The following is an 18347-nucleotide window of genomic DNA, read 5'->3' as shown; positions in this document are numbered from 1 at the left end:
CCCCAGCCTCCTGAGTCGCTGGGATTACAGGCACGCGCCACCATGCCCAGCTAATTTTTTGTATTTTTAGTAGAGACGGGTTTTCACCGTGTTGACCAGGATGGTCTCGATCTCTTGACCTCGTGATCCACCCGCCTCGGCCTCCCAAAGTGCTGGGATTACAGGCTTGAGCCACCGCGCCTGGCTAATTTTTTTTTTAAATTCAAGACTAGCCTGGCCAATACAGTGAGACCCCATCTCTCTACAAAAAAAAAAAAGAAAGCCTTCCCGGGTATGGCACCTGTGGTGCATGTTCGTGCCCCTGCACTCTGGCCTGGGTGACAGGTTGAGACCCTGTCTCAAAAAAAGAATACAACTCAGGTACAGTCAAGTGGAAGATGCCTAGGGTGAGGTATTGGGGATGGGTCATGAAACTTCCATGCCCTCTCGAGGCATGACACCCTCCCAGCCTCTCAATGTGTTTACCAAGCAGGAAGCTCTCCAAATTGTGTCATTTAGATATTTCAGTGGAGTTTCATTATATAGGCATGACTGATTAAATCATGGGTCCTGGGTGATTGCTCAATCTCCATCCCTAGCCCCTAACCCCTCTCCCCTCCCAGGAGGAGGTCAGGGAGGCAGGAAGGCTGGTGGGGCTTAAAGTTCCAACCCTCTGGTGGGGCATGGTGGCTCATGCCTGTCATCCTAGTACTTTGGGAGGCTGAGGCAGGCAGATCACTTGGGGTTAGCAGTTCGAAACCAGCCTGGCCAACATGGTGAAACCCTGTCTCTACTAAAAGTACAAAAAAAATTAGCCGGGTGTGGTGGCATGCATCTGTAGTCCCAGCTACTTAGAAGGCTGAGGCAGGAGAACTGCTTGAAGCCGGGAGGCGGAGGTTGCAGAAAGCTGAGGTCACGCCACCGTACTCCATCCAGCTTGTGCGACAGAGTGAGACTGCATCTCAAAAAAAAAGTCCCAACCCTCTAATCATGCCCTGGTCTTCCTGAGACCCCTTCCCCTCATCCTGAAACTATCTAGGGACCCCCAGCCACTAGTCATCTCATTAGCATGCAAAAGATACACTAACCCTTCAGAGATTCCAAGGGTTTGGGAGCTATGTGCCAGGAACTGGGGACAATGAGCAAATATTTGTTATTATACCACAGCTGAAATGCCATCTTGTAGAGTCCTTTCCTGGCCACCAATTCTGAAGTTGCACAGATTCTGATCACTCACAATAGCCTGTCACATTGCTCAGGTTTGACATTATCTTGCATCTGTGCGTGTTCCATGGGCTTTTTCTCCAACTTGAACGTAAGTTCCGTGATCCTAGTTTTGGGTCTGTCACGCTCTCCACGCTATCCCAGCATCAGGCACATAGTAGATGCACAATAAATATTCCATGAGTAAGCATATGCCCGACTCAGTGATGCTGAGGGGTGACCCTCAAGACAGCGAGGCATCCCCCACCTGGCCGTGACCCTTTCCTCTGTGTATTCTTTCTCCAGGTGAACCAGAATAGCACCTCCTCCCACTTAGGAAGCTCGTGATTTCCAGGTAAGCCTGTGGACTTCACTGGGGGTTCCCGCTGCTTCTGGGCGGCCCTGGAGCCCCTTTTCTGAAAGGCTGGTCCTTCCAGAGCCTCCCTGGGGGAGAAATGTCTACAAGGGTGGGCTGACCCAGCCCCATCAGAGGTTTCCATGGTGACAGACTGGGGGTGCTATTTATAGAATCAAGGCTTAGTCTTCTAGCTCTGGATCAAGGACGGGGACAGGGATTAATGCTGAACCCACTGGAAAAGGTTTGTCTGACATGGGATGGGGCAGGAAGGACCACTATGATTGGGGAGGAGGGATTCTGGAACCGTTTTTGCACAGAATGCTGTCTGCCAGTCTGGCTTCTAAAAATAGCGTCAGCGTTGGCCCAAAGCAATTAATTTTCTAGTAATAGTCACAAGCAGCTCTGTTCTAAGAATAACCCACATGGCCATTGGGCCAGGTACTCAGGTACCAGTCCTATGTGACTCATTCGGCCCTCAGCATCCTCGGGAGGCAGATGACACGATCATCCCATTTTGCAGAACAGAAAACCAAAGCACAGAGAAGGGCTTTGAGTTGCCCAAGGCTACACAGCCACCAAGTGGCAGAATTCCTCTCAGGCTTGCTTTTAGTGAAAGATTTTAAGTGCACATTTATCCATCCATATTCTGCTAAGGTGTGGGGAAAGGGATTTTTTTGAACTTGGTAATTCAAAGATTTGCCAACTCCAGGTTTAACTTCTTTCAGCCCGTTTTCTTACCTGGAGAATGGGGATTCATCGTCGCCCACCTCTGAGGGTGGTCGTGAGATGAAGGGGGCTGGTCCAGGTGGGAGTGCTTGGAAACTGCGAAGTGCTGGGCCCTCGCTGTGGACTTGGGCAATGGAGTTGAGGCTCCATGAGTGAGCTTACTTCCTTCTGTGAGCCTCTATGATCAGGTTCAAGGAACCTGAAGGGAACCCCACAGTGAGGTTATTTTATATTGAAACAGAGCTTCCAGCCTGGACTCTTATTTTTAGTCTCTTTATCTATTTTTAAACAATCAGCATATTTTTAAAGTTTTTCTTTCGCTTTGCTCCAACCTGCAAGGACTCTGTCCAACCTGCAAGGACTCTGTCATTATTCGGGTTCCCATCTTGAGTTGCACTAAAATCCCAGAGTTTTTGGTTTTTGGGTTTTTGTTTTGAGACAGAGCCTTACCCTTTGGCCAGGCTGGAGTGCCGTGGCACGATCTTGGCTCACTGCAATCTCCACCTCCCGGGTTTCAAGTGATTCTCATGCCTCAGCTTCCAGGTAGCTGGGATTACAAGTGTGCACTACCACACCCAGCTAATTTTTGTATTTTTAGTAGAGATGGGGTTTCACCACATTGGCCAGGTTGTTCCCGAACTCTTGGCCTCAAGCGATCCACCTGCCTCAGCCTCCCAAAGTGCTGTGATTGCAGGCATGAGCCACCATGACTGGCCAAGATCCCATAGTTCTATTCCAAAGAAAAGAGCCCTCTCATGAAAAACAGCTTTCCTCCCTGTTCCTCACTAACTCTGTTCTCCTCGCTCCCTTTCTGCTGATCATTAGTAGAATCCTGGACCTTCTCATTGACAAAAGCAGATTTGTTCTTTGTTTTACTGTTTAAATGAGATACCATATACAGAGTGCTTTAGCTATTTCTGGGTACAGAATTGGCATTAACCAAACATGAATCCTCTCTTGCTTCCAAGAATTCATTGGTATGTATCACATAATCACTGTCATTTGCTCTTTATCCATAAAAAAATTATCTCTTTGAGGTCAAGTGGATACAAGATGAGATGTGTGGGAGAACCCAGGAAATGTTTTGTTTTTGAGATGGAGTCTTACTCTGTCGCCCAGGCTGGAGTGCAATGGCGCAATCTCAGCTCACTGCAACCTCCGCCTCCTGGGTTCAAGCGATTCTCCTGACTCAGCCTCCTGAGTAGCTGGGATTACAGGTGTGCACCACCACGCCCAGCTAATTTTTTTTTGTATTTTTAGTAGAGATGGGATTTCACCAGTCCGTCAGGCTGATCTTGAACTCCTGACCTCGTGATCCGCCCACCTCAGCCTCCCAAAGTTCTGGGATTACAGGCGTGAGCCACTGCACCAGCTTAAAATGTTTTTAAGCTCTCTCTTGCCATCTGGGATGCATTCGTAAAACCTTACATGCTTATGTGAATGGATGAAGACTGTACGTTCTGCAATCACATGTACAAATAGAAATGATCTGTTTCAGAACTGTTCCTCTGTGCCTAACACAGTCTCCCCCCTTTTCAGATCTCTGCAAATGGCTTCACTGCCAAGAAGAAAAGACACTGCATTTAAGTGGAAATCGGACCTCTAATCCAAGCATATTGCTTGCTATTAATCGCCAAAACAGGACTGCTGATGAGGAATGTATTTGCATATGTTTGCAAAAGCTGAATCATTGAAAACGTACCTTGAAACTCTCTATCTTTGGACACTCCGGGGTAGAGGACAAAGGGTATGGAAGTAGTCCGGCTTTTGAAACTTAGGGATTTTATATTTTCCCCTCAAGAACTTCTTTTTAAGAGATGCATTTGCCATCCTCCTTAATTTGCAGGACTGCCTTGGTGGCTTTGTTTGCTGGGACAAGGCCCACACAACCTGTGCCTCTCCTATTGATCCTTACTTTGAATTCAAAGAATCTATTTAAGAATTTAATATATGAGGCTTTCTTTGATTCCTCCTCAGTTCTACCCAGTTTCACAGAGAACAACAACAAATACTATTTGAATAAAGTGAACATGGGCTTATTTGTTTGTGCCTTACTTTACTGAATGAATAGGTTTTTTTTTTCCATATTGAATTTTGTCAGATTTGTGACAAGCAAAAAGCTAGAGAAGATAGGTGCACGTAAGACACAGCCGAATTCCTGTTTTGGGGTCCCCAAGGCCACCCCCTGGGATCAGTGATTGGCTAGAAGAACTCAGAATTCAGAAGAGCTATTATCCTCATGGTTATGGTTTATAACTGCAAAAGGATACAGATGAACATTAGCAAATGGGGCCGGGTGCAGTGGCTCACATCTGTAATCCCAGCACTTTGGGAGGCTGAGGCAGGTGGATCACCTGAGGTCAGGAGTTCGAGACCAGCCTGGCTAACATGGTGAAACCCCATCTCTACTAAAAATACAAAAATTAGCTGGGCGTGGTGGTGGGCGCCTGTGATCCCAGCTACTCAGGAGGCTGAGGCAGGAGAATCGCTTGAACCCGGGAGGCGGAGGTTGCAGTGAGCTGAGATCATGCCATTGTACTCCAGCCTGGGTGACAGAGCAAGACTCTGTCTCAAAATAAAATCAGTAAAAGAAAAAGGAGCATAGGGCAGAGTCCAGGAGAGACCAGCCTCACGCTTCCAGTTGTCCTCTCCCAGGGCAGTCTCACAGACACACTTAAATTTCCCAGCAATCATATGTGACAACACACACAAAATATTACCAGCCAGAAAGCTCACCTGGCCTTGAGGTCTAGGTTTTTGTTGCATGTCAGTCACATAGGGCAATCACATGACTAACTTTAGTTACTTTATCACTAGCTGCTCCAGAGGTCAAAATGACACAGCATGGCCCAACGTCCCCACTATAAATCACAGTATCATCACAAACTGTCTGGCCTGGCATGGCCCAAGGCCTCAGGTATACAGAGATACCCCTATTCGGGAGGATATTCCAAGGACTTAGAGGTTATCTCCCAGGAACCCACGAAGGCCAGTTTTTTTCTTTGAGATGTGCTGGGTTTGGACACTTCAAGCCTGCTGAGTTAACCCTTTATGGCACGGTCCCCAAATGCTGAGGGACCAACTGGGCCTACAACAAGTTTATATCTTTAAGGGTGAAGGTGTTTTACCCTACCTCCTTGACTTACTGTGACTTGGGGTAATAGATTTTTGGAGTCAGGCTGACCTACTGGCTGTATGGCTTGATCCTTCCTCTCTCGATCTGTAAAAAGGGGAAGTTAAAACTTCATGGTTTCTGGGGTGTGTATGTTTAGACAGAATCTTGCTCTGTCACTCAGGCTAGAGTGCAGTGGCATGATCTTAGCCCACTGCAGCCTCTGTCTCCTGGGCTCTCCTCCACCTCAGCCTCCTGAGTAGCTGGGACTACAGGCATGTGCCACCACACCTGGCTACTTTTAATTTTTTTTTTTTTTTTGTAGAGATGAGGTCTTTCTATGCTGTCCAGGCTAAACTTCATGGGTTTACGGGGGCTGGATAATGGATGATGTTGGCAGTGGTCCTTGGTACCAGATGAGTCCTCAGTGTGAGGCAGCTCTTGTCTTTCCTTGTCTTGAGACTGCTCTGGAATGGTAGTTCGGCTTTTTTGAAGGTATGAGACCCTTTTTGTTCATTTCTTCAGCAGTTACTTCTTTTTATTTTTGAAATTTTTGACATACAGTCTCCGGGAAATGGTCATTCACCAATCACGGATGACTCTCCGGCTCTGCTTAAGTGTGACATTGTCCCTTTGAGAATCTGGTGACAGCTGTGCATCCCCTCCCCCACACACACCAAAAAAAAATTTATGTCTGGTTCCAGGAGTTCCACCTTTTATGAGTGGTCCATCCATGAAGACCCTGAATAGTCACAGAACTTCCTAGGAAAACGCTGAAAGAAAATAAAGAGGCCGGGCCCGGTGGCTCACACCTATAATCCCAGCACTTTGGAAGGCCGAGGCAGGCAGATCATCTGAGGTCAGGCATTTGAGACCAGCCTGGCCAACGCGGCAAAACCCCATCTCTACTAAAAATACAAAAATTAGCCAGGTATGGTGTCACGTGCCTGTCATTACAGCTACTTGGGAGGCTGAGGCAGGAGAATCTCTTGAAACTGGAAGGCTGAGGTTGCAGTGAGCTAAGATCATGTCAGTGCACTCCGTCTAACAGAGTGAGTCTCCGTCCAAAATAAAATAAAAAATAAAATAGGTGAGAGAAAGGAAGGCACAGATTCTGTTTCTAGCCCCCAAGTCGTAGCATTGGGTCTTGTTCCCCTGAAAAAAATTAGGCTCATCTCCCCTGATTTGATCTGAAAAGATTTTGTGTAGAGTACTACGTGAATATATTATAAAACATGGGACAATCAGAAGGATTCATAGTAAGAATGCAAGTGGTTATATTTGTGCTTTTCAATATCCCCTTTCTCCCATAAAGGTAACGCTACCATTTTCTGTTTGGACGTAGTCTTCCAGACTTCGAATTTTTGAACATATAAATATTATCATCTTAAAGATGTATGAAAGTGTGATTTAACAAATTGCCCTGGTGGTTGTTTTGGAGACGAGTCTTGCTTTGTTGCCTAGGTGGGATTGCAGTAGCATAAACACAGCTCACTGCAACCTCTAACTCCTGGGCTCAAGCAGTCCTTCCACCTCAGCCTCCCGACTGGCTGGACCATGACACCTGGCTAATTTTTTATTTTTTGTAAAGATGGGATTTCACTATGTTGCCCAGGCTGGTCTCAAGCTCCTGGGCTGAAGCAATCCCGCCTCCGCCTCTCAAAGTGCCGGGATTACAGGCACGAGCCCCTGCCCCTGGCTCCTGGAGCATTGCTGATGTGAACATGTGCTGATTTAACACCACTCCTTTTACTAGCCGCCTGTTCTAAAGCAAACCATCTTTTTTGAGCATTTCACTTTGGCTAGGTCCTTGGGCCATTACCAATTTTCACTGCTATTGGCAAAGCTGCAGTGGACATTCTCCTGCATATATAACCTCGTGGTGCCACCGTATGAGTGAGCCTCTGCAAAATGAGAAGTAGAATTGCTGGGGTGAAAGGCATACATATTAACTTTTTAAAAATTAATTCCACCCATGCACCCTGATTTGGGCAGAACTGTCGTCTCACTGTGAAATCAGAGCCTTGTTCTAGAGCCTTTCTTGGGGGTCCCTTGGAGCAGTGGGTTGACCGTCACTTGTGCCCTGGCCCATCCTCTGTCCAGCTTGGGCAACATGCATTCTGATTCTGTAATCTGCCATTTATGAAAACGTGGTAATCTATATATTACTTGGATGCTATTATTATATATAATTAGCTTTGGAGTCACAACTAGCGTCACATCCTGGCTCTACCACTTTCTAACTGTGACTGGCCAAGTAATTCTACTCCTCTGAGCCTCGGTTTTCCTCTGTAAAATGGGAGTAAATGGATAAGAACTACAGGGGGATCTCAGGGGATGGTTAAGAGGAATCCCAACCCACGAGAAACGTGAGATAAGCAAACACATTATCTAGTTTAGTAGAGCGAAGCAATGAAGACTGACAGCCCCATGGTGAAGGCTTAGTAAATAGTAGCTATAATGATTACTATTACATTGTGAAATAAGAGATAGGTTGTGATGAACCATCCATATCTTCTCATCAGGATGAATGTTTGTCCGGCTGATAGCCAGCCGTCTGTAGTCATGGCATGGGGTTGGAGAACAGTCTTCTGCACATATGCCTGATGGACTGAATACAGATCTCCACCCTCGTTAGCAGCTGCTAACCTGGTTGAGCCATCAGGGCCTCCAAAGGGCTTGGCAATTTTTCATTAAAAAAAAAAAAAAATTTCTTACCTATGTCTACCCAAAGAATAAATCCCCTACCCCTCCAGGGTAAGGGATGGACAGCTGATGGAATTACAGACCCAGGAAGCTTCTGGTCACCAGTCATTGGGTAGTAGAGGACATCCAGTCTCATTCATTGTTCCACTCATCTCTTGGCAACCAACTAGCCCCAAACTGAGTGACTTAAAACAACGTTTTTTTTTTTTTTTTTTTTTTTAGATGGAGTTTCACTCTTGTCACCCAGGCTGGAGTGCAATGGTGTGATCTCGGCTCACTGCAACCTCTGCCTCCCAGGTTCAAGCAATTCTCCTGCCTCAGCCTCCCCAGTAGCTGGGATTACAGGTGCTTGCCACCATGCCCTGCTAATTTTTGTATTTTTAGTAAAGACAGGGTTTCACCATGTTGGCCAGGTTGGTCTTGAACTCCTAACCAGCTGAGGCGGGTGGATTGCTTGAGATCAGGAGTTCGAGACCAGCCTGGCCAATATGGTAAAACCCCGTTTCTAATAAAAATACAAAAATTAGCCGGGCATGGTGGCATGCGCCTGTAGTCCCAGCTACTTTGGAGGCTGAGAGAGGAGAATTGCTTGAACCTGGGAGGCGGAAGTTGCAGTGGGCCGAGATTATACCACTGCACTCCAGCCTGGGCAACAGAGCGAAACTCAGTCTCAAAAACAAAAAACAAAAAACAAAAAGATATTGCAGAAATGACAGTGTGTGACTCCAAGACTAGGCCATAAAAGACCTTGTGGCTTCTGCCTTGCTCTCTCTTGCTTTGCTCATTTTGAAGGAAGCTAGCCACTATGTCATAAGGACACTTGGTAGCCACATGTAGAGGTTCACATGGGAAGAAACTGAAACCTGCCAACAACAGCACCAGCTTAGCAGCTCTGTGAGAGAAGCACCTTGGAAGCTGGTCATCTAGCCCTGGTCAAGGCTTCAGATGACTGCAGTCCCAGCCGACAGCTTGACTGCAACCCCATGAAAGACCCTGTGTCAGAACCGCTTAGCTAAGCCACTCTCAAATTCCTACCAAAAGAAATTATGTAAGACAATGTTTACTGGTGTTGTTGGCAAGCCGCTAAATTTGGAGGTAACTGTTACACTGCAATAGATAATACATAGGTACTCGTTAAATATTTGTTAATGACTAAATGAATAAATGAATGATGAAGGCTGTGGTTCCTCACCTTACTGTGTTTGGAGGATATCTGATTTACAGATAACACCCAGAGCCTATGGAACCTTATGTTCCAGCTTTCTATATAAGGACAGAGTCTTCACGAATTCTTGAAAGATAAGTAGGGTAGAAACCATCTGTAAGAAACATTTAGAGGGAAATCAAATTGCTAATCTCAGCTGATCTGGGTTCTCAATTCTGCCAAGTTCAGGACACCATATATATTTTTGGGACAAAATGCAAAATAAGAATAAGCCATGTGCAACTGTATAATGTCACTGTCCTAGAAAAAGTACATGTGCTAGTCTTTAAATATATCAGCTTTGAAATGCCACTTATAGATTGTTTCTATGGTACCAACCTATTTAAAGTTGTAACTGAGCAAGGATTTTTTTCCCCCAAATTTTTTGTAGGCAATATGGAAAGGGTGAGGTATGGCATAGGCTGCAGAAATAAGAGGTCAGGAATGAGGACTCTGGGGTTATAACAAACTACCTTAGAAGGCTGAGGAATCTAAGAGATGATGTCTGCAGAGTTTGGCTCTGTGGCCCTGAACACAAAGGACCCTATGCATGGTTTTGCAAAGCAAGCACCAGCCTGGGAGTTTGGACTTGGGTTTCCGGCCTGACCCTATCCTTAAACTCACTGTGTGGTGCTGGCACCTCCCCTCTGCCAGCCTCTCCCATTGCATCAGCTGTGAAAGGAGAGGTATCGACCGATGAATGTTGGAGTGCTCTGCCAGCCTCCTCCTGCCCAAGGAGCCTTGCTGCTTGGCAACCCCTTTTGCGAAGGCCACGTCTGAGCACCTCACTGGGAATGTAGACATGAGTGTGGATGTTCCCAAATCCCAAAGCAACGTTTTCATTTTCTTCCCCCTGGGAAATGACAGGAGATCAGGAGAGATATGAGACCTTGAACCTAAAGCTCTGGTTGTCCTGTAAAACTTTTCCTTGTTTTTCAAAGGCTGGGCATTTGATGCCAGAAATCCTGAAAAACCATGGATTTTTGAGACTGAGAGGGGTATGATACTGGTTTTCTTAAAAATGAAGGCCCGAGCAGTGGCTCGTGCCTGTAATCCCAGCCCTTTAGGAGGCCAAGGTGAGTGGATCACTTGAGGCCAGGAGTTTGAGACCAGCCAGGCCAACATGGTGAAACCCCATCTCTACAAAAAATGCAAAAATTAGGCTGGGCACAGTGGCTCATGCCTGTTTAACCCCAGCACTTTGGGAGGCCAACGCAGGCGGTTCACAAAGTCAGGAGTTCGAAACTAGCCTGGCCAGCATGGTGAAATCCCATCTCTAATAAAATGCAAACATTAGCCAGGCATGGTGTCGCATGCCTATAATCTCAGCTACTTGGGAGGCTGAGGCAGTAGAATTGCTTGAACCCAGGAGGTGGAGGTTGCAGTGAGCTGATATTGTACCACTACACTCCAGCCTGGGTGACACAGCAAGACTGTCTCAAAAAAAAAAAAAAAAATTAATTAAAAAAAAAAATTAGCTGGGTGTGGTGGCGTAATGCCAGCTACATAGGGGTCTGAGGCATGAGAATCACTACAGGGGTGCCTGTAATGCCAGCTACTCAAGAGGCTGAGGCATGAGAATCACTTGAACCTGGGAGGTAGAGGTTGCAGTGAGCTAAGATGGCACCACTGCACTCCAGCCTAGGCGACGGAGTGAGACTCTGCCTCAAAAAATAAATAAATAAGAATATAGCCACAACCATTTAGGAAGCTCCTACCATGCCAGGAGCTTTACACGCATTAATTACCACTTTCTGTTTTTGTTTTTCTGAAAACTACTCTTAGAGCAGTACTGTCATTATCCCCAATCTACAGATGGAAAAACTGAGGTGCAGAGAGGTTAAGCAACCTGCCCTCAGTCCCTCATCTGAGAAGTCGTGAAGTGGAGATTTGGATCCTTGAAGTTTTTACTAAAGAGCTTTCATTTTTAAAAATTACCAAAAAAGTTGTAAGTACAGAGAGAAACATTTTCCCCATAATAATTTGAGATTAAGGAGACCATCTGATGCCTTATTCCCTGCCAAATACATTAATTTACTTTCCAACAAACAAGGACATCCTCTGATGTAACTCACAGGCAACCATGAAAATCAGGAAATTAACATGGACACGTGATTACCATGGCATCCTAGGCCCCATTTAAACTTTTCCGGTTGTCCCTATTACTTCCTTTCAAGCAAAATGATCCAGTTCAGAATCATGTGTTGTGTTTAGTTGTCACGCCTCTTTGGTCCCCTTCAGTTTGGAGCAGTTCAAGGGTCTTTGATTTTCATGACTTTGGCACTTTCTAAGATTACCATTTTGTATACAGCATGTCTCTTTATTTGGGTTTGTCTGATGTATCCTCAGGATTACACTCAGGTTATGGATGTTCAGCAGGAATGTCACAAGAGTGATGTTGGCATCTTCTCAGGGCATCCTATCAAGTGTCACGTGACTTCGCTTTGTCTCATTCCTGACAATGCAGACTCTCATCACTACATCAGAGCCTGCACTCTTAACCACCCCATGACAGTCTACAAAGGTCCCTTCTCCAGAAGCCACAGAGTGAGATCCATTTGGTAAAGCAAATCCCCTAGCATCAGTCCCTCATGATCAAAGTAATTGTGGCTCCATAAAATCTGCTGTAAAGCCATAAACATAGCTACAGAAAAGCCAAGCTTATGTACATTTTTGGCTTTTGGGCTACAAACAGATGTATATACATTCAGGCACAGACTAAAAACACTTTTTTCCCCTTGTTTCCCTCACTCTGCTCCTGGTGGGCCTTGTAGTCTGTTAGACCCTCTCTCTCAGCCTTCAATACTACATTTTCTTTTTTTTTTCTTTTCTTTTTTTTTTTTTGAGTCGGAGTTTCACTCATGTTACCCAGGCTGGAGTGCAATGGCGCGATCTCGGCTCACCGTAACCTCTGCCTCCTGAGTAGCTGGGATTACAGGCACGCACCACCATGCCCAGCTAATTTTTTGTATTTTTAGTAGAGACGGGGTTTCACCATGTTGACCAGGATGGTCTTGATCTCTTGACCTCGTGATCCACCCGCCTCGGCCTCCCAAAGTGCTGGGATTACAGGCTTGAGCTACCGCGCCCGGCTAAAACTACATTTTCTTTCTTTCCGGAGTACATGCTATGTGTCAGGCACAATTACTCTACATGTCACTAGGAATACAGAGATCATTAAGACACAGTCACCATTGCTAAGAAGCCCACATTTGACTGGGTACACAAAAATTGTTTAATTCTTAACAACCATTTGATGGCAGACGTAAGTATTTGACTCCAAGTCCCCATGCTCTTTTTACATTCCAACAATCGTCTCTTGGATCTTTTCATCACATAGAGCAGAGAGAAAAATTAAGCAACAATTAATAGCTGACTCTTTCTCAGCACCTACTGTGTGCCAGGCACAGTTTTCATGGCCTACAGTTTTATCTTATTGAATCCTTAACCATTTTGCAGAAGAGAAAACTCGCTTACATGTTTTCTTAGGCTTGCCCAAGGTCCACAGCTGCTAAATTGCAGAGTCAAGGTTGGAACTCCAGAGCCTGTGTACAGTTAAATGTCTACACAAAGTCCCAGGAATAGTTAGGGCTTCCCAGGGAGGGCCCATGAGTATTCTGCTCACTATATCACCTTGGCCTAGCACAGGTGAGGGGCACTCAGTATATTTTAATTAAATCAGTGAATAAATGAATGAATTTACCAACCTGCTGGAAATGAGGAGAATGGAAACGTCTCCTGGAGAGAATACTTGGGAACTCTAGAGTTTGCCCATTCATTCCTTCACTCCCTCTTAAACTCCTGCATAAAGGACACTGCCCTCTGCCCACGACGGTGCTTATGATACAGACAGAGCCAAAGATACAGGAGACACAGTTTTGATCTTCATTATTCCCAACTGAATGCTGCGTCCCAGGCACCCTATCATCTCACAGTATTTACCACAACTACCCTATGGGCTAATCCTCTATCTCTATTTTACAGATTTACAATCTCAGAGTGGCAAAGTCTCCTTAGGCCAAGATGGCTCAGCGGATTCCACGGCAGCCATCACAGGCTGAGCGTCGCAGTGCGAAGCAGGCGCGGCAGGGAGGCTGACTTCACGGGGAAACCACTCCCCAGCCATCATTCTGGGCCTTGCAAATCCAACCCTCCTTTCTAAGATCCCAGCCCGCCATTCTACAGGCAAATCCGCCGCAGCGTTCCATCCCACCCGTGTAGCCAGCGCGACATCCGCTGTCGACAACGTCATTTCCGGCGCGACGGCCCCGGTGCATCCGGTGTCTGGCGTAGGAGAGACTGCCTTCTTTCTCGGACTGTGAGTTGAGTTCGGTACGCTGGAATCTTGGAGAGGTGAGTAGGGCTGGCGACGAGGGGACTCAGGGACAGTGGGAGTAGGGCTCCGGCTCAGGGAAGGCGAGCCTCGGCCCAAGCCGATGTGGGGGTGGGGAGGGGATTCCATTTCGCAGACAGTTCTGTCGAGGCACGGAGAAGGGCGGTGCTGCTTGGGGTCAGTTAAGAACCTGAGCGTCCTTCGCCAAACCTAGACAACAAGAGAGAGACAAGCCCGAGGCCTGGCTTCTAGCACTCCTGAGTTTGAGCCCTATAGGCAGTGGAACCTAGGGTAAGTTACTAACTTCTCTGAACCTCCTTCTTCTCTGAAGCATGAAACCTAAGGGTAACTAACTACCTCGTAAAAGTGTCTTGATGCAGACAGTTGATAATCGGTCTCAAACGACCAGCATGTACCTAGCTTCTACTGATCAGGGCTTCATAATTTGTGACTACTCGGGGCCTATCACCACGCCCTGTGCCCACGGAGACATTGGTATTATTTAACCTTATATGTCTGAGATTCCCCACCTTTTCTGAGAACCTTCCTTCCTATCCACTCCTGGAAGAGGTTGGGACCAGCTGCACCCAACCAGGGCACCAGTGAGTAGAAGGCGGCAAGGAAAACGTTTTGCCAGAGTTGACCAGAGTTTGACACTGGCCTGTGGAAGCAGTGAATTCCATATGCCTTAAGGCCGCTTTCAGCAAGACAAGAATCACCATTGCTGTCACCTATTGAATGTATTATTGTGTAGTGCACCATGCTTGGCACTTCGCGTGCATCTAGTACTCAGACACTGAGTATCTGGTGGTAGAGTTGAATTTGAACTCAGGCTTTGATTTTAGCGTGCCTGATTTTTGCAATCACTTTGTTAAGTTTACTTCCTAGTCCAATAATAGTAATGATGATTGTGATGGTTAATACTGTCAACTTGATTGGATTGAAGGAGATGAAGTATTGATCCTGGGTGTGTTTGTGGGGGTGTGGCCAAAGGAGATTAACATTTGAGTCAGTGGTGTGGGAAAAGCAGACCCACCCTTAATCTTTGTGGGCATAATCTAATCAGCTGCTACCACAGCTAGAATATAAGCAGGCAGAAAAATGTGAAGAGGCCTAGCCTCTTCATCTTTCTCCGGTGCTGGATACTTCCTGCTCTGGAACAGCGGACTCCAAGTTCTTCAGTTTTGGAACTCGGACTGGCCCTCCTTGCTCCTCAGCCAACAGACGGCCTATTGTAGGACCTTGACGGTGTGAGTTTACACTTAATACACTCCCATATATATACATAAATATATGGGAGTGTATTAAGTATATTTTATATATATGGGAGTTTATGGAGTTTATATATGGAATATATATGGGAATTTATTAAGAGAGACAGAACTAATGGAATATATATATAACAATATATGGAATATATATATTATATTCCATATATATATTCCGTTATATGTATTCCTCTATATATATACGTGTATATTCCATTAGTTCTCTCCCTCTAGACAACCCTGACTAATACAATGATTAACCTAATCATGGGACTACAGTAGAAGCTATGGTTTCTTGAGCACTTATTTTGAACTCATTGAATTTGCCTTATAAGCATTCTCTAAGGTGGGTATAGTATTTTATCCCAATTTAAGAAAGACCACTGAATCTCATCCCCCAGCTACCATGAGGTAGATTCTTTATTTCAGTCCCTGGACATCTGACTATTAAAATAGTGTTCATAATTACTACAGTTTTTTAGCTCATCAGAAGAAATTCACGTCTTGCAAGGAAAACTAAAAATTATGTTTCATCAAGTAGTGTATTTCAAAAAACATATTCTAAAAAAATCACTCTCCTGGGACCACCAAGAATCCAGATATAATTCTTTCCTCAGTAATAGAAAAAATAAAGGAATGTGGGATCTAAGAAGCTATCCACCCATTTTCTAAGGCAATACTGTATACAATAACCTACTTCGATCTTTTTGTGTGGTTTATGTATGTGTGAATGTGTGTGATATTTGTGATATTGACTAGGACAAGGAAATATGTACTTTGAAAGAATCATAGACTGTTGGGACCGGTATTTTGTTCACCTGTTTTAGTACTGATTGTTTTCTAAAAACATGTTTTTAATATCTATTTTATTGAACAGTAATGCCAATTTTAATGGACTTTGAATTTGGAGAAAGTTCTGAAGGCAGCAAGGAATAGAGGAATCCTCCTGCTGCTGCCCCCAGGACTTATTCTGGACTGTGCCCTTTTTGTCTCTTCCTTTAGTGACTGGCCATGTCACTGTCCCACTTGTACCGGGATGGGGAAGACCGCATTGATGATGATGATGACGAGCGGGAGAACTTTGAGATCACCGACTGGGATCTCCAGAATGAGTTCAACCCCAACCGACAGCGCCACTGGCAGACCAAGGAAGAAGCCACCTACGGGGTGTGGGCAGAGCGAGACTCCGATGAGGAGAGGCCCAGCTTTGGAGGCAAACGGTATTGCCTGGCATGGGGGCTCCTTCACCTTGTTTTAGGGAAGAGGAGGAAGATGGACAGGGAGTGGGGGGGATCCCTTGATAAGTATACTTCTCACCTGGCCTTGTTGAGACTGTTAGTTGTGACATCATCTCAAGAGGCCCAGTTTCCTCTTTAGGCTAGAGTGCTGTTCTTTCACCAATTTATTTTATTTTTTTTGTTGTTGTTGTTGTTTTTTTGAGATACAGTTTTACTCTGTCACTCAGGCTGGAGTGCAGTGACATGATCTTGGCTCGCTGTAACCTCTGCCGGAGAGTGATTCTTGTACCTCAGTCTCTGGAGTAGCTGGGATTACAGGCACACGCCACCACCCCCAGCTAATTTTTGTATTATTAGTAGAGAAGGGGTTTTGCCATGTTGGCCAGGTTGGTCTCAAATTCCTGACCTCAGGTGATCCACCTGCCTTGGCCTCCCAAAGTGCTGAGATTACAGGCATGAGCCGCCATGCCTGGCCTCACTGATTTAATTATCAGTGTTTATTGAGCGATTACTATGTATCTGGCCTGTGCTATAGACCCATGCTTGCTTTCCTGGAGCCCAGACAGACTCTAGAAGAGGGAAACAGACATTAACAACTCAGACCATGAAACTTGTAACTGAGATGTAGGACATGAGGGAGAGCATATTTTAGGGCATTTCACCTATTCCGAGAGGTCAGGGAAGATTTCTCTGGAGAAAAGTGACCCTTAAGCTGCTATGACAGACAGTAGAAGGTAACTAGGGTGGTAGAAGAGGCCTGAGTATGCAGAGCCCTTGATAGGAGGCATCACAGTGTCCACAAGGATATGAAAGGCTTTGGGGGCTGGAGCAGAGAGGGGGAAGGGGAGCATAGTGTGTGATAGAGAGGGTGTGATGTGGGGCTGGGTTATGTTTTGAGAAGACCCTTTTGCTGGTGTGCTCAGTAGGCGCGGAGCCACAGTGGAAGATAGCGTGGTGACGTGAGGAGGCCAGGCCAGTGGTCCCTGCGGAGGTAGTGGCGGCCTGGGCTGGGATAGTGGTGGGTGATGAGGATTCATCTCCCCAGCGCAAGATTATATGTGCCCTGGCTAAAACTCACTCCACCAGGGTGTGCCAGGTTGGGGTTTTTTTTCCTCCATGGCCTCACCTGTGGCCTCTAGGCTCCATCCCATTGAGAGTGTGCCTTTTTCCTTATTTATTTATTTTTTGGAGATGGAGTCTCGCTCTGTGGCCAGGCCGGAATGCAGTAGTGCAAACTTGGCGGCTCACTGCAACCTCCACCTCCTGGTTTCAAGTGATTCTCCTGCCTCAGCCTCCTGAGTCGCTGGGACTACAGGTGCACGCCACCACACCCAGCTAATTTTTGTATTTTTAATAGAGATGGGGTTTCACCATGTTGACCAGGATGGTCTCCATCTCTTGACCTCGTGATCCGCCTGCCTCAGCCTCCCAGAGTGCTGGGATTACAGGCATGAGCCACCGCACCTGACCAAGAGTATGCCTTTTTCAAAGGAGGCTGGGGTAGAAACAGTATAGAGATTAGTCCAAACTCTTCTCATCCACAAGGAAGTCTGAAAGTGGATGACAGATAGATCAGGGATCAAGAACTGCATAAACATAAGATAATAATAACTAACATCTCTTCGCTGCTTACTTGTTCTGGCTATTTCACAGACCTGGATTAATTTTCCTAATGAGAAAGGTACCATTATTATTCCCATTTTACAGATTAAGAGACTGAGACTCATGGTCATACAGCTAGGCAGAGGCTAAGCTACAGTCGGAACCTGAACCTATCTATCTGACTCCAGAGTTTGGGATCTGGACCACTAAATTACATTATATATCTTTAGGAAAAAACTCCCTGAATTCTGTTGTTGCCGTGGGGACGTTGAATTACTAGGTTGGTCATTTTACAAAGGATCACTTTATTTGCTATATTCCCAGGGTTTTTTCCTTTTTTTTCTTTGAAACACAGTCTCGCTCAGTTGCCCAGGCTGGAGTGTGCAGTGGCTCAACCTCAGCTCACTGCAACCTCCATCTCCTGGGTTCAAGCGATTCTCATGCCTCAGTGTTTTGAGTAGCTTGGGATTATAGGCGTGTGCCACCACACCCAGCTAATTTTTTGTATTTTTATTAGAGACAGGATTTTGCCATGTTGGCCAGACTGGTCTCGAATTCCTGGCCTCAAGCCCCCCAGAGTGCTGGGATTACAGGCGTGAGCCACTGTGCCCAGCTCCA

The 18347-nt window shown here is 45.9% G+C and overlaps 2 protein-coding genes and 1 long non-coding RNA gene across 7 annotated transcripts in view; 2 read left to right on the top strand and 1 right to left on the bottom strand.

Annotated features, from left to right (window-relative positions):
• The window catches only part of TPST2 (tyrosylprotein sulfotransferase 2), a 69582-nt gene extending 65262 nt beyond the window's left edge, over positions 1-4320 (top strand). Inside the window, exons 6-7 of one of the 2 annotated variants that reach the window (XM_032256728.1) lie at positions 1489-1537; positions 3806-4320. In XM_032256728.1, the coding sequence (XP_032112619.1) occupies positions 1489-1530 (42 nt within the window). In that variant the 3' untranslated portion in view covers positions 1531-1537; positions 3806-4320. The remainder of the gene's footprint in view (positions 1-1488; positions 1538-3805) is intronic. The other variant, XM_032256727.1, reaches the window with a different exon arrangement.
• Positions 4321-9662: 5342 nt separating this feature from the next.
• On the bottom strand, positions 9663-13114 carry LOC116535577. The gene is made up of 2 exons (XR_004262258.1): positions 12996-13114; positions 9663-10141 (listed from the first exon to the last, which is right to left on the bottom strand). It is a non-coding gene; the product is annotated as an uncharacterized LOC116535577 (long non-coding RNA).
• The window catches only part of TFIP11 (tuftelin interacting protein 11), a 22206-nt gene continuing 16243 nt past the window's right edge, over positions 12385-18347 (top strand). For 2 of the 4 annotated variants that reach the window (XM_032256713.1, XM_032256717.1), the window contains exons 1-3: positions 13544-13641; positions 13836-13912; positions 15892-16109. In XM_032256713.1, the coding sequence (XP_032112604.1) occupies positions 15901-16109 (209 nt within the window). In that variant the 5' untranslated portion in view covers positions 13544-13641; positions 13836-13912; positions 15892-15900. Of the gene's footprint in view, positions 13642-13757; positions 13913-15891; positions 16110-18347 lie in introns of all 4 variants that reach the window. The other 2 variants (XM_032256715.1, XM_032256716.1) reach the window with 2 other exon arrangements.

This window comes from Sapajus apella, unplaced genomic scaffold (assembly GCF_009761245.1).
Source record: "Sapajus apella isolate SASKATOON/1434 unplaced genomic scaffold, GSC_monkey_1.0 scaffold95, whole genome shotgun sequence".
In the NCBI taxonomy this organism is placed as follows: domain Eukaryota; kingdom Metazoa; phylum Chordata; class Mammalia; order Primates; family Cebidae; genus Sapajus; species Sapajus apella.
The sequence above is the reverse complement of the archived record's forward strand: the minus strand, read 5'-3'. Positions and strand labels throughout refer to the sequence as shown.